We start from the raw sequence: 21048 nt of genomic DNA, 5'->3' as shown, positions 1-21048 counted from the left end.
TGTGTGTGTGTGTGTGTGTCAAATCATAAAAAGCCCAGTTTTGAAGCTTCACACGTTAGCTGTGGATTTGAGAAACCCATCACCACTTTTACTGTCTGACCCGAATTTAAACAAATAAAAATCATCATATAAAATATGTCCGTGTAGGTTCTCAGTCATCCAGGTCATGGTAGTGTAAGGAGTTTGAGAAGAAAGCAACTGGACTTCTTTAAATGAACTTAAAGTTAGTCAAAGAAGTCCAGTCGCTTTCTTTTTAAGCTCCTTTGACAATTTTGTATTAACAAAAGACTTAAAAGTGTTCTATTTGTAAACAGAGAAGTCGCCCCCTGCTGACCATTACAGAGAAAGCAGATTCAACTCGACATTTTCTTTGTTTTCAGACCTGCTGGCTATGTCTATCTTTTATATACAGTTTATGAGTGGCCAAAATAATTGCCATTATAATTTATAAGTCAGCTAACTGCACAGATAATATTAATAATAATTTTATGAAACAAGGTGAACTTTTCCCAAAGCCACGTGACAAGGCTGGTGAAGAATATGTAAAAGCCCACAAATTCTTCAGAGTCAAGGTATCATTTGAAGCCTTCTGCAGCTGGTTGTTGCCAAGATTTATTATCTACAATACCTCCATAAAGACATCTGCGCAGGCTGCTATAGCCTGACAACTCCTCCTCTGGAGACAGACACGCACACACAGTTGAGCACACACAAACACAAACACTCTTAAAAACACTGAAACAGAGTAAAAGAAAAGTGACTAAGAGAAAGAATGTGACACAGAACATGTAAATGAAACATGATGATGATGATGATGATGATGATGATGATGATGATGATGGGGAACTAAATGAAAAGTTAATGAACACACAATAACAAAAGAATTGCACACAGAGTCCCCAGAGAAAACACAGCTGTGCTCACTCAGCAGAGGTTAAGTTTAACTTGTATTTGTTCTTTTGTGTTGGCCACAGAGTATCCGTGTTTCACCTCACTGTGCTGTTTATTTGGTTTAACACCACGTTTTTTGGACACTTGGGCCAAAAAGGAAAAACAAGGTGAAACAGAGCTGGTGCTTGTCTGGTTCCTTTTAACAACTTCCAAACATAAATTTCATATTTGGTTAATGTTGATGAAACACTAATTTACTTCATTTCTTAACAGTAAAGCTGGAGACAACAAAAACCCTCATGACAAGCATTAAAGTTATGAATAATATCCATGCAGACCCAACCTTGGTATGAAGTAATATCCTGAACTGCGTGACCAGAACTTTTTCGCTTTTAATCAAAAGCTGAATAAGCCTCCTGATACGTCATCTTATAACAGGACTCCAAATGTCACAGTACTGGTTGTGCACAAAAACACAATAAATACTCTCTGGAGCGGGAACGTAGAAAATTATTATATTAAAACACCATTACTACTTTTATTTTTCAAGTATTCATATAATCAGTGATTTGCTATGGTGACAGACAATACTGGATATGCCAAAAGTCAATTAGTTCAGGCTTTACTTGGGATAGCAAACCAAAACAGTGCCTGGGGGAGAAACAGGAAAATAGACAAAAGATGGAAGAAAAGAAAGCATTCGCCTTTGAAAGAAACTCAGAGAGGTGAGTGCAGGACAGAATAAATTAAGACTTACTTTAACAAAAGAACTGGAATGGTTAATGTTAGCGGTTGGTATAGCGATGCCACCATTTAGCTTTGGGAATGCCAGCCATGCCAGACACACATCCTCCTGTGAGACAGCTCGGGAACATTCTTGAAAACTTTCCACGCAAAGTTTCTCTTCACATCATCAGCTTTTTGCATTTTAGCACACATCATAATGGAGCTCTGACAACTACCAGTTCGCTCTTTGTTGTAAGGGCAACATTATGGGCGTGAAGGAGGTGGTAATTTGGGGCGTTTAATGTTTTCTTTGAACTGTTCCTTTTTCCACAGTGGAATGAATCTGCAGTATATATGTTTAATGACTTTAAAAAACAAGAACTGAGCACAAAGGTTTGTATTTATTTTGGATTTTCTCTCATTTATGGACTACACTGTTACAGCAGCGCTTGAATCCAGGGCTATAGTGCACTGTGATTCCTCCGTTATCTCTTCCTATGCTTCATCCTTCGTGGCGCAATCCTGATAACAGCTGGAGGACAGCTGTTGAAACCTTGTATTCATCTTCACATATTTTTGTTTTCTGTTTATGTTTTTCTTTCCACTCACACACATACACACACACAAACGCCAGTGTTGTACTGACCGGCGCATCTTTTCATTGCGAGGTTAGCAGACACAAGTCGCGGAAGCGAACACACTCTGAGATGGTAATCACACACTTCTGACATGTCACAATTTTGTTCCGTCTATCTTTGGTGGGACAGTTATGAAGCTTTCAATATTGCAAGTATGAAATGTAAGACCATGGTTTTAAAGCCATGAATATTTACTGAAGTCTTTAACACTTGTCGTCCTTTATCAGGAATAACTCAAAATTACACACACCTGCTTTACTGTATATGATATTAGATTAGAACAATAGTGTCTTTGTCTAGATTTGACACAGAGGTCAGAAGGTTGGGGTTTTGTTTATGTCAATCTTCCCAGAGAAAAGGTATCAAAGCACATTGTACTCTCACCACTGCAAGACTCATACAGTGGTACCTTAAATAGTTTTACACTTCTTTGGCTGCATGCCCTTCCTACTTGGCAAACAGTTCAAGATTGAAATTCCCTATCTAGCATGTCTTGTACAATACCTACAGATGATAAATATTCATAAGCATCCTCAAAATCCAATCAAATGTTTAAAAAGTTTAACCTAAAATGTATTTTATGGCATACTGTGCAACCATTTGGTTACCCACGAGTCCTCTTAAATCTGCACCTTTTTGTTTACACTATATTAAAGTTGATCCAAATGAACCTCATATAATTTTGTTTTTCTCTTTTTCATTTCCATGCGAGACTTAAGAAAACCACAAAGTAGAAAGTGTTAAAATTCAGGCAGTGTGCACTTATGTGTGCATGTTGGAGAACAAATTCAAAGCTCATCTTTTTGTAACAGCTTCCTGTTCTTTGAAATGAATGAAGCATAATCCTCCTGATAGCAAAAGCTAAAACAAACACACGGGTCCAAAGGAAATGCTGACATTGTAGTTCAGAGTTCAGTGGGACTGGGGGGGGCTGCAGCTCAATGGATGCAGAGGATAAACACACATGCGCGCGCACATACACACACACGCACCATAAACAGAAGAGAATAGAAGTTTGAGCAAATGTGTTTCTTACCTCGACTGATTCTCTGCTTTTCTCCAGACAAAATCCCTGGCGTGTCGATCACGCTGATGCTTTCCAGTACAGGGTTAGGAAGCTGAGCACACACAAACCTACACACACACACACACACACACAAAACAGACATGAGATAGAGAGAAAGTTCCAGGACACAAGTTTAAAATCCTCCATCAGCATGGCCCTATCTCAGTTACCCTCTCTCCTCCGTCTCTGCTGCTCTCCCTAGTTTTATCCAGCTGAATAAATATGAACAGGTAAGCGGTCGTCTTCAATGCGAACCCTCTAAATCCCCACTCACAGACATCATTTTTTCCTGTCTCCTTTCAACATTGCTTGATCCTCACACTGAGGACACTCTCACACAGCCATTAACAAAGAAAACCCTGACCAGTGAGCGGGGGGAAATTCAATCACAAAGGAATGTAGAGCTGCGGTGTGGATTCTCACTTGTGCTCCCTCGGTCTTTCCCTCTGTGCTTGAATACTTAACTCACTATACACACCAATAAAGACCATCATCTGAAAGTGTGAGTGTGGCCATCAATCATCTACCTGTTGAGAAATGCATTTCCAAATGCATTCAGCTTTCTGAAGGGCTTCTTGGGGTCAACCACCAAAGCATTGCCGGGGATGACTCCTTCTGTGTCGCCGTGCATCACTGCGATGAAGGAATCTGTGGTGGGTTCGGGGCCAATCCGCATGCCAGGAAAATCCTGCTCCAACAGGTAGCTGCGGGTGAGATGACAGGAAATAGCAGTTAGCAAAACAAGATGAGAGAGGAATGTTTTCAATCACCGTGTAAGAATAAGTCAACTGTGCAAAAAGGCTTTCTAAGTATGCTGAAATAATTCCTCGAAGATGAACAAAGAACAATAGTGAAAAAGGATCAACAAGATATTACAAGATTATGATCAGCATTATAAAGTATTATAAAAAGGTTATATATACATTTGTATTAGAATGTTTGATCCAGCATCAATCTTTAGATAAAACCTAAAATACATATTGCATCTGTAGCCTCTAATTTCAAAGTTCTGCTTCATTTTGTATGATTTTTTTTTATTCTGACTCTGCTGATAAATGAAGTTGGTCAGGATGGTAAGACGCAATTGAGAAAAAAAAAAAACAGAAAACATGTCTGCCTTGAATTAGACGCTGCTGGAACCAAGATTGGGGGAATTTTAGATGATCACAGACGGGATGGCTGCCACTGACCAGATCCAAAACAAGCAAAATTTAGTTTACTGGTAAACACATGGACCAATAAAGGGCTTTTGGAAAAGAGTGTTCTGATTAGGTGAGGTAAGTATGGAGGAATTCTGTCAATAAAGTGGATTTAAATGCAAACAAATATTAAAGTTTCTGTTACTTCCAAGCACAGATTTCTGCATCTTTTCAGTTTTTTTCCCCTCACTGGTTTTAAGCGACCACAAAGCAAAAAGTGGTGTGCCTGACTGTCAGTCTTGTTACCATATGATCATGGCTTAACCGCAGACACAAAGTCCAAAAACAAGGCAAACTCGGGTTTTGAGGCTTTTCAAAGAGTTATCAAAAAAATGATAAAGGAACACTTTTTAATTAGAGCAGAGCATCAAGTCAGTTAAACTTCTAGGATTTTGATATGCTTGCAGAGAGGGTTGCTAATCTGTTTCAGCTGCTTTGATGCACTAAAGAGGGGAATCAATAAGAAAACCTCTGAAACAGGAATTGTTTTCAGATGAAGGCCACTGCCTTTTTTCCAGAACCATAGAAAGTCCTTAACCCATCAGCAGGAATGTTATCTGCTCCTTTGTGGAAGCAACGTGATGCACACTGATGTAAATGCCTCTTACAAAACAGCCAGCAACAGACTTCACGAGGGCTCTGTGCTCACTGCCCAGCACTACGGAGATTGATGCCATAGAATACCAGAATTGGCAGGTCGACCACTGGTGCCCTGTGCTTTTTCAGAGATGAGAGCAGTTTCACATTAACCACATGTGAAAGACATGAAACGGTCTGGAGAGGCCATGGAGAATGTCATACTGCCTTTAATATTATTGAGCATGGCTGGTTTGGTGGAAGGTCAGAGATGGTCTGGTGAAGCATATCCACAAAGGGACACACACACCTCCACAGCCTAGGCAACAGCACCCTGACTGCCATTAGGTATCGGGATGAAATCCTTGGGCCTTCTGTGAGACTCTACACTGACGCAGTGGGCCCTGGATTCCTTGTGGTGCACTACAATGTCCAGCCTCATGTGCAAAGAGTATGCAGGCAGTTCCTGGAGGATGAAGGAATTGATACCACTTACTGACCCCCATGCTCACCTGACCTAAATGGGACCTTATGTTTCAGCCCAGCACTGCCAAGTACCACCTCAAACTGCCCAGGAGCTGAGTGATCCCCTGCTCCAGATCTAGCAGGAGATCCCCCCAGGACACCAGCCATCAACTCATCAAGAGCATACATTGTCGGGCATACATATAAGCACTTGGGGGCCAAGCAAACTACTGAGTGCCATTTTAAGTTGCTGCAATTACATTTTGGCAAAATGAATGAGACTGACAAATCATTTTTACACTTTATCAGGATGTCTATGAATTCAGACATCCATAAGATGATCGCTGTTTTGTTTTTAAACACATTACCCAGTCTATATCATTATAGAAATCCAGCACGATTTTCCCCCCATTGAGATCTGATCTCTTTTCAAAGAGTTCCCTTTTTTCCATGTTTTTGAACAGTATATTCTCACACTGTTTAGATTAGTGGTACTGCAGTTAGAGGGCATATATTTCTCAAAAGTGTCAACCGATTCCATTAAAAATTTAAGCCAAGCTTTCAATTTCAATCTGAATCTCTACTCCAGCGCTATTATTTTTTAGAACTGGTTCACTGGAAATGAAAAGAAGAAAGTGGACAAAACCAGAAATTAACATTGAATCAATCTTCTGCTGCACAATCAGCCACTCTTTTTAACCACTGAATATAGTGTTATTGACATTCCCATGGTCTAATTCTTGCCAGTTAGTAAGAATTTGGTTAAGAGCTTCCTCTTTGTGGAGGTCAAACAGTTAATATACAGCCTTGCCACAGGCTTGTTTAAACAATGATTATCACAGACTGCTGAAGTGAAAACGGCTTGGGAACAGGAACATTAAATTTGATGCATGGAGTGGTGTGCACAAATGTGTTCTGCTGCAAAAAAGTATCACAACTAACTCACAGCACAACTAAACTGGCCTTGTTGGCATTGCAGCTGACTTCCATTTGATATGTTTCAGATGTGAAAGGTGGATTCAGTGACAACACACATGTTTCAAATGAAGGCTGGTGTGTTTCTGTTGAGTTTCACACTCCCAAAAATGCAATGTGAGACCACAAAAGGAGATTTAGGCAAAGAGATTTATAGCTATAAGGGTGTGGGATGCGTGCACATTTTAACTGCTACAAGGTGTAAGGATGGTGCTCTGATATCCACAGACATACATCCACCTTGTCAGAGCTTGTCAAAGGAGCCAGTAGTGCCTGGTGGAGCCATCTCTGTGCACACATGTCTGTACAGTGAGCTCTTCTGTCTATAAAGAGGTTGTGTAATGCATGTGCACAACTACATACATATGCACTAGTATATGTGTCGTATCACACATATAATCCATGTATGTGCACTCCAGATATATACATCTGCTCCCATCATATCAGTTTTCATTTGACTGTAAGATGGGGTTAAGAAAATCCTTAACCTCAATGATGCATCTCTTGAGTTTTAAGGATCAAAGTATATTGAAATTTACCTGTGAATGAACAGATTTAGGCACATGAGGAGGGCCCAGATTTACAGTTTATTATATTCTATATTGAAGGAAATTGTATATCCTGGCATTGGCTTGCTCTATGAAAAGTCCCCAAACAGAAAATGTGAGACCTAGAAGGAAAAATCAATAAATTCAGCCCCAAACGGAGAGAAAGTTGAGACTGCTTAACTCTGAATAACTTCAAAGGCAGTCAGACTGTATTACCCTCCATCAGCTTCTCCTGTCTTTAATCCATTTCCTGTCTCTGTCAGGCAGATATCCTTCTATGACTTTTCTAATTCATGCCGAGACAAATATTATTTTAGTAAATATATTCAATGTAACGTCTCGTTTAAATCCACTGGCTATACAAGTCTGAAAATAAACTTCTAGCAAAGTAGGGAATAACACTGCTGGTAGTTTGTAGCTTGGCAGACCATGCAAGCACATCAAACCCCGAGGGAGACCATGGGGCATGAAATGAAAGAGAAGCAGCAGCTCCATCCAAGTGTTACTCAGCAGTTTGTACATTCTGCATCCTACTGCTACAATGTCAGTGGCGTGGGGGTCAGGCTGCTGACTGGGATGGTGTCGTGAGTGGTGACAGAGGAAGGAGAAAGGAGAGCAGGAATCAGACACAGAGGAGGAAGAAGAGAGAGAAGGCAGAGATTGGAGCAGAGATGGTCCCATCTTACAGAAGGAAGTCACTAACAGCATCCACTCTCAGGCTTTCAAAGGCTTAATTGCCTACTACTCTCCACAAATGTGTGTGTACGCACAATTGTGTGTCTATGTCAAAGGGGTGAGATGTTAGCAGTAGGACTGCAGCTCAAAAGAGGCTCGACACCCAGCTGCTAACACTTCTCACCGTCACACACTAATTTCACTGATACTCCAGGTCATGTGCTCTGACAGAACAGCAACACATCATTATGAGGTGAAGCACAAAAGGAATGATCCAGTTCAGTAATACCAGTCAAATAGCAACATATGTGCTGGTTGCACTGACTAGGAAATTCTGGGCTGATACCGATGTTTAAACAACAATTTGGTCAATTGTTTCTCAGTTTTGTTTTTTGTGTTTGTTTCTCCACTTTGGTTCCAGGGAATCAAAGAATTCCTGATTTTTAAAGACTTTTATCTCTTTAAACATTAAACCAGCATAAAACTGATGGGAGAAACAGGTTAAAAACTGAGCCAATACCAATACATGGTTGATAAATCGGTGTATCAATCTCCCTATGTGTAGTTGCAACAACAACAATGTCAAAACCATATTAGGACACTGTGTGTTAAATAATATAATAACACAACATGTCTACTAAGACATGAAAATGTGGTCAATTAGAGAGTTCAAAAGGTTTAATAAAAGGAAAAAAAACCACTCAAAGCACATGTTTGTATACTTTTTTTCTCCATGCTGTAAAAAGCAGAAGTTAGGAGCGAGTCAAGACTTCCTGCACCTCAGGGCAAAACAGCTCTGCATAAGTCCTAACAGTGGGTTCCTACAAGGAAGCCTCGGTGCCCACCTCTATCAGTTCACAAACTATATCAGCAACAAATAGCTGCTTATTGTTATTCCACAATAATTAAAATCAGTAATAAACAATTTACACCTACATTTCCTGAACTTTGCCTCAAGTGAACACATTTATTTGACCAATACTCATGAAGTAATGCTCATCTTTCAGTCTGACTTCATCAGGGAGAGCTCCAGAACAATGCAGTAATGCCTCCAAATGCAACAAGTCTGCCTGTGTAGGAGTCATGCCAAATAAACCCTTTATGAATCCAATAAAGCTTGAGGAGGTGTGCCTCCTCACAATGTTTTGTTCTCATTGTTCTGTGTTTTTTTTTTTTTTTTGGTTGCTTTGTGTGCATAATTATGACCACCTCTTCCTCACGCTTGCTGTCAAACTGCTGGAAAAGTCAGCTTGGGTGTGTCATGCTCTCCCTCTCTCTATCATTCCTTCTTTTTTTGGTAGCCTCTCCCTCATTTGTTTGTGCTTGTTTCTAAGGTTTTCTTTGCATGTGTGTGAGCAAACATACCGTATGAAGCTGGTCTTGCCAGTAGAATACTGTCCCACCAGTAAGACCATGGGCTTGTTGTCAAAGTCAGCATCCTCCAGTGCCGGAGAGTGGAACTCATGAAACTTGTAGCTCTCCTCCAGTGGTAGGAGCTTGGTTTTATAGAGTTTCTTCAATCCTTCACTGACTGTCTGAAAGACTTCCGGCTCCTTCTTCCTCCTATCATCGGTTCCAAGCCAGCTGAACATCGCTGCTGGTTACTTATAATTAGACTTAGTTATGCTCCAGATAGGTAATGATAATCAAAAATGCTAATTATTGATCAGCTAGAAATCTATGCCAGCTTACTCTGTTTGTCACTGACCTGAAAGGCTACTAAATGTGTCCTCAATGTAGCTTAAAGTGAAATATTCCAAAACTATTAAATGATCTATAACGAAAAAAAGATCTATATTATCAAAACCAAATTTACACTAAAGAAAATGTTTTAATAAGACCTGCATAAATATAGAGATATTCTGTTTGTCCTGAAAATGTATTTTAACACACACAATACAGGACTATTAGTGTCCAATGGTTAACGTTAGTCGCTATCCTACTGCACTAAATGGGTGGTGACACTTTTTTTGATGATATATTAAGTCAATTTTGATTATTTATGGGCGTTACACTGTGGTGATATGTACAACGTAAAAACAAACAAAACACAAACAATCCTAAAAACAAATCGCTCCGTAAATCAATCAGAATTTAAACCTGATCGTTCAGGTTCATCATCTCAAGTCCATCGGTCCTCCCAGTCCAGTCCAGGCCACCTCTGCTGCAGAGCCTGTTTATGTTTACCCCCAGTCTACCTCAGTAAACAAACGCTGCCGAGAAAAGCCTAAATCATTCTGCTCTGACTCAACATCACATTACCGCTATTCAATTTCGTCCGAGGGCTAGCAAAGGAATCCCAAAAATGATGCACCGACAGGCTGTCAGGAGAGCAAGCCCCGTTATTGTTCCGCCGCTCCCGCTCTTCTGCTCAAAAACAAAAAGGAAAAAACAACACAACAACCAGAGCAAACAATCTTCAGGGACAAAGATTTTTTTTTGTCGTTTTCGAGTTAAAAATAAGAGCAGACTGTCTTGCTAGCACTACCGGTTAATTTCTATAACAGCACGAGCTGAAAGTAGCAGCAGCTGATGTCCTGCAGTTCCATTTAAATGCCGAGTCGGAGGAAACCCGAGCCCGCCGGAAGTGCCCAACGGCTGGCAGCCCGACCAACCGTGGACCCGCCCAGTGATGAGAGAGCTGGAGAAGCCGGCCCGGACGACGCCATGTTGGATGAGACGAGACAGGGGAGCTACAGTTCAAACACATCGCGCCACCTAAAGGTTAATAAAATAACTTGAAATATTTGAACCTTTTCTTTCTTTCTTTCTTTCTTTCTTTCTTTCTTTCTTTCTTTCTTTCTTTCTTTCTTTCTTTCTTTCTTTCTTTCTTTCTTTCAATTATTGTACCAGAGTAACTTGTATCAGAGTAATTATAGTTTTGTATTTTCTAATTAGTTTATTGTTAATATTATTTTTGACATTTTGTTGTTAATTTAATTTAATTCAATTTCCGATAGTTTCCACATTGGATTTCCCAGTTTCAGTTTAACTTCCATTGTTTGAAAATGTTTCGTTTTAGTTATTTTATTCAGTGTAAGCTTAAGTTTGTTTTAGTTATTATTGTATGGAGGACATGTCAGAGGCAAGATAAAGGAAAATCAGTATGCCAGTAAGGACACAAACTCTTGGAGGCATCCAAAGTCGAGGATATTTCCTCTATATTTTTATTTTATTTTATTTGGGTTTCTAAATTCACGAAAAGAAAACCTGTAGTTTTTTATGTGTGTGTTTGGGGAGGGTCAACTTTTTTCCACATGTAGTTTTAGTGTTTAGTTCAATTTTAGTTAACTACAATAACCTTGACTCATACACTTACAAATATTTTAAATCCTCTGCTTTGTATTTAACCTGAATACATTCAAATACGTGCCTTTATTCTTCCCATCCAGAATCAGACATTTAATCACGGCCCATTCTTAAAGTAATTAAACGTGTAAAAAATGAACTTTCACAGCCTATAAATTAGGCAGAGAAGAAGAATTGGCACGATAAAGGTTTTCAAATCATGGCGGGTAGCAAAGATAAAGCGAATATTTCAACATTTTATTAACATGTGGGGACATGCCTGACTGGTAAATGAAAGGTAGATAAAAGTATCAGCTGAGATGAGGATATTTGATATCCCAAAGCAAAATTGGAAGTTTGGATCTTGAATGATAGCGTCTGTATGCATTATATAATATTTAAGAAAGACCTTTTACCCGCTTGTGTGGTTTAAAAAAATCTATATAATTAAAATATAGTAATAATTACAGTATTAATAAAGTAAAACATAATTTATCTGTCTCACAAGGGTCCTTCTCTAAATAAGTACTTATCCCAGTTTTGTTTTCAACCTTATGTCATCTACAGTTTAACCAGCAGATGTCGCTAATGTCTCTACTTTCACTTCGGAGAGGCGCTAAGCATGTATTAGGAATAGAAACAAAAGTAAAACAAAAGTATTTGATGTCGTGTCAAAAAAAAAGCGATATTCATATGTTGTTGTTGTTGTTGTTGTTGTTGTTTTATATATAGGTTTAGAACGGGCCTGGGAGTTTGAGGGTCCTGCGCAGTATCTTTACATTTCCTACGAATGCGCTCTTCTGGACAGAGAGATCTTGGATGTCAGAGATATTGGATGTTGTGGGATCCAATTAAACTACTCGTCCAGTTCCCTTGCCTTGCCACTTGTCTTCACCGTCTTCTGTTCCTTCTTCCTGATGTTCCTATCACTTATACAGGAACAACAACAAAGTGCACAAGTGAATGAAAGAACTTAATTTTGTTTCACCAACTTTTCAAATCAGGACATAGAATGATAAATGTTTTAAATGATCAGGGGCGGTAAGTGTAAAGACAATGCACTAGGTACAATCGCCACTTGCTTACTTTATGCTTTACTCTTTTAACAATAATCTTTTTATCTTCTTCAAAGCTACATATTTTGAACATTCATCACATATTGTGACACCTGGAACAAAATTCAAGTTATAAGCATCCTAAATCTAAACCACATTACCATAAAAAAAATGTGACTTCAGGGTAAACTTGTAATTACATAAGTTCAGTCTAACTTTGAGTTATTGTTCCTCAGTATTCTTGTCATTTTCCATCAATTGAATATTTCTTTTCTTTCTTCAAATAAAGCACACACAGGTGTCAGCAAAACTTAAACACTGAGATACACAATAAGCCAGGTTGTATTTATGTCTTTTGTGAAGTATACAGAGCTTAAAACCTCTGCAATCTCAAAAAGATAAAATGAATTGTAAAAAACAAAACAAAAATTAAAACCACGTAAAAACTGTCACAGTGGGTGGAGGAAGATGACTTGAATACGAGGACTCCAAAGAACTTAACAAACAAACTTAGTAATCAAATGACTACCCTTTTATTTAAGCTGGGTGCCAAATTCTGTTGAACAAAGCAAGTATCCAGTGACAGAACACACAAGGGAAGGTAAACAGATATTCAAAGATCTAAAGAAAAGCATATTGTCATGAAATTATACCTGGGTAATCAGAGTGAAGTGCGGAGAAAAAATCTGAATACACTGAATAAACAATTATATAATGACACTATACATCAAAATAATACATTACATATCGAATTTTGTGTTTTTTATTTCTACTTTATTTTATTCCTAAAAACAATGAAAGTCGTGCTGTGTAATAACACAATGGCAGTGCTAAATTAAAAAAACCTAATTGCTGTACTTTATTCAACCTTTATAAATATAATTTTGCAAAAGCGCTTTAATGACACTTAAACTTATCCCAGGCTGTTTTTGCAAGGCCTGCAGTGCTTTTTCGCTTGGTTCTTGTATTAAAACAGAGACATCTATGTTAATTTATGAAATCAATCTTTTTATCTACATTTTATCTGATATAATAATTATATATAATCAGATGGTAAAAATGGCTTTCATAAACACCAAGAATAATAAGTAATGAACAATAAATACATGTCTCCTTCTTTGCAAGCTACATATTCATTGCATAGGACAAAGTAATGAATTACAGGTACTATTAGCATTACTTTTTGGGGAACAGTTCTTCACATATTCCTGTGACCCACCCCAAAGTGCCACTGCACTGAAAACTGTTTTTGCAAAATTTACTGACAACAATGTACATGTAAGTTACACGTAAATGGCAGTTTATTCTGAGAACATCTACTACATAATGAATATAATCAGTAAGGATATGAGTGTTTAAAAATAGTTCCCAAATGCTCTATAGACATTTAGTAAGTTCCTTGCAGACTGTTTAACGTATCTAGGAGGATTTAGGGAACAGACATCCATACGTACACAAACTTTGAGTGGGCCAGATAGAAACATTTGTCTAACCATACTTCAAAATTGTGTTATATTATGTGCATTTAAGAACAGATACTTTGGTACCAATTCTGTCTATTTGCATAGATGCAGGCTGAAATAAAAGCTCGCACAAACCTGTTTCCTGCGTATAAACAAGCTGTCAACAGGAGGATTACAAGCTAAGTACAACAGCTTAGAACAGATGAACAGCGTGCTTGATCTCAGCATCCTTTGATTTCTGGAAGTGTTCCTGAGTCTTTGACAGTATCATGCCTTTTTTAAAAATGTGGTGCTACTACTGGGCCCAGAGATCAAAGTCATCCAATATTGATTTTTGTTCTTCTCCCTTGTGCACAGAGACTTCTCCAGATTCTCAAAAAAGATTGATAATATTGTACTTTATTATGTACTATAGATAAAGTCTTCATAATTACACACTGAGAAGCATCATTCTAAAAGTATTCCACTATTTCTAGATGTAGTTTTTTGGGCAAACCCATGCTCACCTTTTGAGAATCTTTGCCTCTGTAAGATGCTCTTTTCACACTCTATCATGTTACTGACTTGTTGTTAATGAACATAATTAGTTACAAAATGCTCTTCCAAATATTTTTTACTACCACTTACCTTTCTAGCTTTTTGCTGCCCCCCATACCCCCATCCAAACATTGTGATTTGTTGCTGCCATCTAATTTAAAACAACCTAATAGTTTTCATGAAACAGTAAAATGCCTCAGTTTAAATATTTGATATGCTCGCTGTGTTCCATTGTGAGTAAAATATGGGTTTATGACATTTGCATTGTACACAGTGTCCTAATGCCTTCTTAAAATACAAGGGTTTAACTGGACAACAAACTATATAAAGCTATAAAACAACATGGATATCATGGTTTTAAATGAACGGTTAACCAGAGTTCATGCACCAAACTGAGTTCTGTAAATGCATTAACCTGAAACAACCTGTTTTAGATGTTATCAGTGTGCAGAATGGACGTTAGAAGTGGGTGTCAGAAACTAAATGTACCTGTTTCCCCTCTGTGTTGTTTTAGTAATACAAAAGGTAAAGCTTCTACAGGAAGAAATAATTTATTCTCAGAAAGTCCCATCGAGCTACAAAGAGATGGTATGAGTCAGATGTTACAAATTAACATATTTTGGGCAGTTACAACTTCATGCAGGAACAGCACGGGCACAGAAAAAGGAACGGTGTTAACACAGACCACACTGATTTCCTTCAAAAAAAGTCAAAACAAAGTATAATTTATGCACAAATGTTCAGAAGTGCCAGTGAAAGCCTTTTGTGTACTTTGTAATGATCACATATTTTAACTGCTATTTTAAGCGTGTTGTTGGTGTTGGAATGCAGGACTCACTGCAGTAAACAAGTCTGACAAGTTCTAAATGACAAAGTGTAAAATATGTTCTGTTCAGCTCAGAACAGAAACAGCAAAAATGGAGAAGAACAAGGTAAAACCATAATGTTGTTAATACTGCAGATGGGAATACATTTGCAAGGTTCAGAGAAGCGACAAAAGACGATATGATGGCATAATCAGATTTCACAGATTTAACCAGTTTTTTTAACCCAAAGGCACAAAGGTAGTGGACACATACTGCAGATCATACAACTCATTATTAATCAAAGATGTTGTCATGATCATGTACAGTTACACTTCTCATTCCACTTAACATCATCATTTCCAGTTACAGAACAGATACTGCTGTTACTGGCAGTGAAAACGAGGGATTCGTTTCACAAACACAACAGCAAAAGGTGTATAGTCCACAGTATTTAAATAAAAGCAGGTTGAATGCTTTACTCGGAACAGCATGATGGACAAGCTGATAAAAAAAACAAAAAAACTACCCCCTGTAATTCAACCTTTACAAGTAAACACGGACACGTATGGTCATGCAACATCTACAATACACTGCGATCATACCCTTAAAAGAAAACACACGGGTAAAGTTTCCTATATAGGATTTTGCTGTACTTTCTATTTAAAAAAAAACAAAAAAACCCCCAAACAAACATCTGATTATCTTAGAGAGATATGTCAGACACCAGTCCAGAATGAAGTGTAGTTTCTTCGTTATGTTAGGTTATGATCATATGTTGTATTATCTTCTGTCACTATCAGACAGCTACATGAGGATGGATACAGATTCAAAACAAATTACATTAAAATATACAGTGTATCTTGTAATTAAGATAAATACATATCCTTCAAAGTTCACCATAGTATGATTTCTTCATGTGTATATCAGTAGATTTTCAGCTATAAAGGTAACATTATTAAGTGAGTACTAAGTACTAAACGCTGCTTTTATCGCACACTGTATGCATTTGAATAGAGCTGAGAAACTGTATACTGGCCATGTTTCCTGGATTATCTTTCAATAACAGGGTTAGTGGTTTTTACTGATGAATATCATCTACTGATCCATGGGGATCCCAACAAAGTCCTATTTGTTGAAAACCTTCTCCACTTCACTCCCTGTTTCCACCTGTCGTGTTCTAACTCTTTCTATTCCTCTTCGTCACTTGCTTGGCTGACAGAAACATTATCTAGCCTCAACCTAGCTCTCGTCACATACTCCTCTTCACTCCGTCTTCTACCTCTCTCTAAAAGTAGAGGTACATGCAGTCCTCTTTCATGATTGACACTAAAGTCATCTAGCGTGATGTCAGATTGGTCCGAGGAGGAGGCAGACATGTTTGGAATGTTCTGTGGGGCATAAGCAGAGATTAAAGGCACATTTTCACAGTTGTTTCCTTCCTCCACACCTCTGTTTGCCACTCCCTCCCTATGTGTGCTCCAGATCACCTCTCCATGCAGCTCTTCTCCCCTTTTTACTTCCTCCATTGTTTGCAGATTTAACCGAATGCTTACCAGTAAACTTTCAATCTGTCCATCCTTCTTTTTATTGAGCCCACATGTAGCTGATCTTGGAAAAGACTGTAAACCTGCAGATGACTGGCCATGTGTTTGCATGGGGGTTTGTTTGCATGTCCAAGAAGTGTTAGCCTGAGGAGCGTAAGCTCCACCAGAGTTAACGCTCTCAACTCTCCGGTCTCCATCATCTTGATTCCCTCCTCTTGCTTCCTCTTCTCCTTCAACAATGATTTGAGGAGCCATGCTGATACCCCCGTACTCAACGGACAAATCATCCAAGGGAGCCTCATGCCTCTGGGGCGAGTAGCTTGGTGGGGGATCCACAACTTGTAGAGAGTAGATGGGGTGTTCAAGGCCTGACATTGTGAATAAGTTTCCTGGTGGCTCAGGGCTGATGGGGCTGATTGGGATGAGGTTGGAACTCTCAGGAGGGAACAAAATAGGAGACTTGTGAAAAGAAGGTGGGTTCTGGAAATTGGAAGGGAAGGAAAAAGGTATGAAATGTTTGATAATTTACCTTTGAAACACTACTCAAAGATATCTCATTTAGGTGAAATGCAAAGCAGTAGTTTCAGTTTGCAAGTGCAATTATGTCAGTGGTTCCCTAAGGTGAATTGTTAAATTCATATTTTAAAAAAAACAAAACAAAACAAAACAAAACAAAAAAAAAACAACATGCATTGCCCAGTTTAGCGAACCTACATTAATTAAAGTTAAGTGCTGTTTAGGTATTGAATTGCCAGTATGTTTATATGCATTTCTATTACCAGTATATTTGGACTGTGTTGGTCTTTCCCAGACAGGTAGCGATGGAAAAGGTAGGCAGCTGCAATGATCATACCAATGCACAAAGCTGGAACAACAATACCCACAGTCACACTCTGCAGCTGCTCAATCACAGGGTCTAGAGAAGAAAAAAAAAGAAAAAGAGGGTGAAGTGAGTGAAAATATTTATTCATCCAGGGCTTGTGATGTGAAAAGAAAATAATCTAACATCTGAACCATTTCCTTGACCGACATATTTGGCTCACACAAGGAAGTACAATACACCTGCCGCACAAACACTAATCGCTCTCCAGCTTTGATATCATGTTTATTGACATTTTTTTCTACATTTCAAACAGGGAGCCGAATATTCTCATTTACAGACACGGTCACGCAATGGAGTTGTACCTTGAGGTGTGGTTATGCAGAGCCATGCAGAGGACTGGCAGTGGATTGGCATCGAGGAGAATTTCAACTGTGCAGAAAAGCAGTATTCCATGTTGTACTTCATCAGGCGGTATTTGTACACGCTGCCAACAACTGGGAAATGGTGCTAAAAACCAACAAGTGCACAGATTAGGTAGTGCTAGAGAGTGGGAAAGAATTTTGGAAAGAATTGCTGCACAAAAAACAAAAAGTTTATGCTTTGTGGGCGTAGGTTAGTTTGTCGTCATAGCTACCCATATGGAAACGATATATATAAATCTTATAAAGTTTGTATCTGTCTTGTGTGAAACTTATATGAAAAGCATATAAGGGTGAAAACAGATATAAGATCCCTTGAAAAATTTTATAATGAAACTTGTATGTTTTGGATACTTACGAAAACAATGTATGAAAGTAATGAGAAAGTGGCCACTTTCATGAGTAATCACATATAAGTTTTTACTATTTTTTTCCATATATAAGCAGTTAAAAAAAACTACAAAAAAATGAAGTTGTAGTAGTTGACTCAGTGCTTTACAAGGAAGTTTTCAATACAATGTCTAGCATGAATGTTTTTATTTGTGCCTGACAATCCTGTTTTTGAAATGAAAGCAATTCAGGGCAGCAACATCAGATAGAGATTGTTTCACCTCTTCCTAGAATTTTAAAACTTTTCTTATATGCGGAGTCAAGCTACAGTAGTCATATATATTTCTACTTGATTTATACCTACCGTTTGGTTCAGATGGGTGTTGCGAACAGAGAGGTTGTAAGTCATCTCGGCGTAGAGTGTCACCATGGAAAGCGCTGGGGTGTGGTTGTTTGATGGATACCTCATCGGTCCCTTCATAGTGATGGTGGCACTGTTGTTTTCAATTTCCACAGAAAGCAGTGGGGGCCCCAAAGTAGCTACAAAGTTGGACAAACCTCTATTGTTTAAAGTGTAAACATGTTAAATATGATGTAATGCTTTTGTTTCTTTAACTTACTGTCTGTCTTTGGTTCAAATCTCCTGGGTGTGAAAGCCCATTTGGAAGAAGCCCATTTGGAAGACGCTCCCCTCTCCACAGCACGAACTTTGGCATAGTAACCCTGGTTCTCATCCCACATCTCACTGGTTAGATCACACCACGTCCGGACTATTTTTGTACAGTGCTGCACTGCCTTCCAGTTCACCCGTTTCCCCTTCTTACCTTGAATTCTGTCTCCATAGCTGGAAAAGACAAAGACCCACACATTCAGAGGTGAACTTTTGCACAGGTTGAGCAGAGTTTGCTTAAAGTCACAGTCAATAAAGAAAATTAACTTAAACAAGGCAGACTGATTTTGAGATCGTGTTGCATTTTATTTCTTTTAGCCTTGCTGGAACTTTTTTTTGTTGCCAATAAATCCCTTTGGGACTGCATCTAGGCTAGTTCTTGGGAACTATACATTTTTATTTAAATTCTAAAACATTTACTCACATGGCATATTGCACTGTGTAGAGCGTTTCATCTGCGTAATTGCCTTCTCCTGGAAACCACTGCAGCACGTTCCTCAGATTTACAGAAGAGAAGGTGACATTGATGGGGCTGGGAACAGACTGGGAGACTGAGGGGAAAGAGACAAGAGGTGAGGTGCCTGTCATCAGAATATACACTAGCTTCTAGTTGTCCTGACTGACCTTTAAACTTCCCCTGTGTTTAATGGTACTATTCAACTAGTTGTCCACATATGACCATAAGGTGTGAGCTGTCACTATGATTCACTGCCTTTCAGACTTTGTTCCACCTCACACAGTACACTTAGCTCCTTATAAATCATTTCAAGTAGCCAAACACAATAAAAGTGTTTGATTAAAGATTCTCTATGGGAAGATTATCCAGAGTACATTTTCTGTTTGCACACAGATCAAATAATGTGTTTTATGCTTTGATCTCAGGATGAAAAACCAGAGTCTGTAAAGTGAGTTTACACTTAAAGTAGAGCTAGATGGACTAATACATTTTTTGTGTTTTTGTGTTAACAAAACCACACGTGTTTGTAGCTCTAACAGCCGCTTTCTGTACTTAATGTGGAAGAACTAAATTACAATGTGTTAATTTCTTTAATGATCTCATCGTTGGCTGCATTGTTGTAGTATAAAAGTCAGTCCGCTTAAACTGAATAAACGCCATAAAACTAACTGGACAAAATGGAAACAGTGGAAACAAAGAAACCCAGCAGCCACAAAGTAACAACAAAGAAAATAGATATTAGCATTTAAATGCAGACCTACCTGTGGAGTGCAGGCTATAAAAAATGAATAATGTGAATATAGCCAACATCTTTGTACGGAGTCGTCATGTTTTCACAAAAACAAGAAAGCAAATACTTCCAATCCCCTCGGCAGGTTCCCCCCAGTTCCTCCTCATAGTACACCTGCCCGCAGTTCTCTCGATTAAAGGAAATTAAAACCACGCACTCAAGGTTTAAAGTGAAAGAATGTAGCTGAAGTCGGAAGGGTTACGTGAAACTGCCAACCAATAAAACCCCGTGGATTCAGTTAAAGGAATCCCTGCGACCTGACAGGCTTCCTTGTTCCTTTTGGGGAAAGGAATGTGACCTTACTCGTTTGTGAACAGTTCACCTGTGAGCCGCGCGTGGGCGTGGGCGTGTCGACGTCTATTGAGATAATAGGCTACAAAAATCTAAGCTTAAGTACAAATAGTTAGTAAACTATTAGATCCACTCCAATATGTGGAAAGAAAAAATACATTATACGTGACCCATTTCCAAATAAATCCGTGAACTGTGTTTAGTTTTGTGGTGGTGTGGCGTGTGGAGGCTGTTATGTGGGAACAGGTACACTTTCCTTAAGATGTTCCTGTGGTGTTTATCCGGATAGCAGCCTGAGTAATAAGGTGCTCCGTGTTATTTCCTTAGTCCGTTTCCCCCCAGCTAATATCCTCTCTCTCTCTCTAAATACACTGTCAAATGAGATTAGATATTAAAAATTAATATTGACCCTACTGAGCTAAACCTGGGTAACCCATTTGCAAAGAGAAAGCTGTTTTGTTTAAAGTGTAAACATTTACTCTTACTCTTCTTCATCACACCACCAATTATTCCACCACGAACCTCACGAAAGCTATAAACAAAACATGGAAAAATCAATTAGCAAATATCGAGAAGAACAGCAGGTGCTCAAACATCGTCCATTGTGACATCTTGTGGCCACAGACCTGTCTTAGTGAAGGGACAGAATTTTTGAATACAGATTTTAAACACTCAAAAATGCAAGCGTTGTGATAAATATTTGGAAAAAATATATATTATTAATGTGTAACTTTATTATTTGCAAATTACTGAGGTATGAGAATTACAATTTCTAATAATAATAATTAAGCAAAGAAACAATGGGGCGGAACTGTC

The 21048-nt window shown here is 38.5% G+C and overlaps 2 protein-coding genes across 2 annotated transcripts in view; both read right to left on the bottom strand.

Moving 5' to 3' along the window:
* ehd3 (EH-domain containing 3) overlaps positions 1 to 10387 on the bottom strand; it is an 18398-nt gene extending 8011 nt beyond the window's left edge. Inside the window, exons 1-3 of the mRNA XM_005917593.3 lie at positions 9125 to 10387; positions 3849 to 4025; positions 3292 to 3389 (exon numbers count right to left, since the gene is read on the bottom strand). Coding sequence (XP_005917655.1) covers positions 3292 to 3389; positions 3849 to 4025; positions 9125 to 9351 — 502 coding nt within the window. The 5' untranslated portion in view covers positions 9352 to 10387. The remainder of the gene's footprint in view (positions 1 to 3291; positions 3390 to 3848; positions 4026 to 9124) is intronic.
* A 4245-nt stretch (positions 10388 to 14632) lies between these two features.
* il20ra (interleukin 20 receptor, alpha) lies at positions 14633 to 20231 on the bottom strand. The gene is made up of 7 exons (XM_005917592.3): positions 19913 to 20231; positions 19119 to 19245; positions 18645 to 18868; positions 18389 to 18564; positions 17638 to 17782; positions 17232 to 17368; positions 14633 to 16932 (listed from the first exon to the last, which is right to left on the bottom strand). Exons 1-7 carry the CDS (start codon positions 19959 to 19961, stop codon positions 16096 to 16098), a joined length of 1695 nt encoding a protein of 564 aa, XP_005917654.1. The 5' UTR covers positions 19962 to 20231; the 3' UTR covers positions 14633 to 16095.
* Between the last annotated feature and the right edge of the window lie 817 nt (positions 20232 to 21048).

The sequence above is a fragment of the Haplochromis burtoni genome, unplaced genomic scaffold (assembly GCF_018398535.1).
Source record: "Haplochromis burtoni strain Fernald_Lab_line unplaced genomic scaffold, NCSU_Asbu1 Contig_28, whole genome shotgun sequence".
NCBI classification, from domain to species: Eukaryota; Metazoa; Chordata; class Actinopteri; order Cichliformes; family Cichlidae; genus Haplochromis; species Haplochromis burtoni.
The sequence above is the reverse complement of the archived record's forward strand: the minus strand, read 5'-3'. Positions and strand labels throughout refer to the sequence as shown.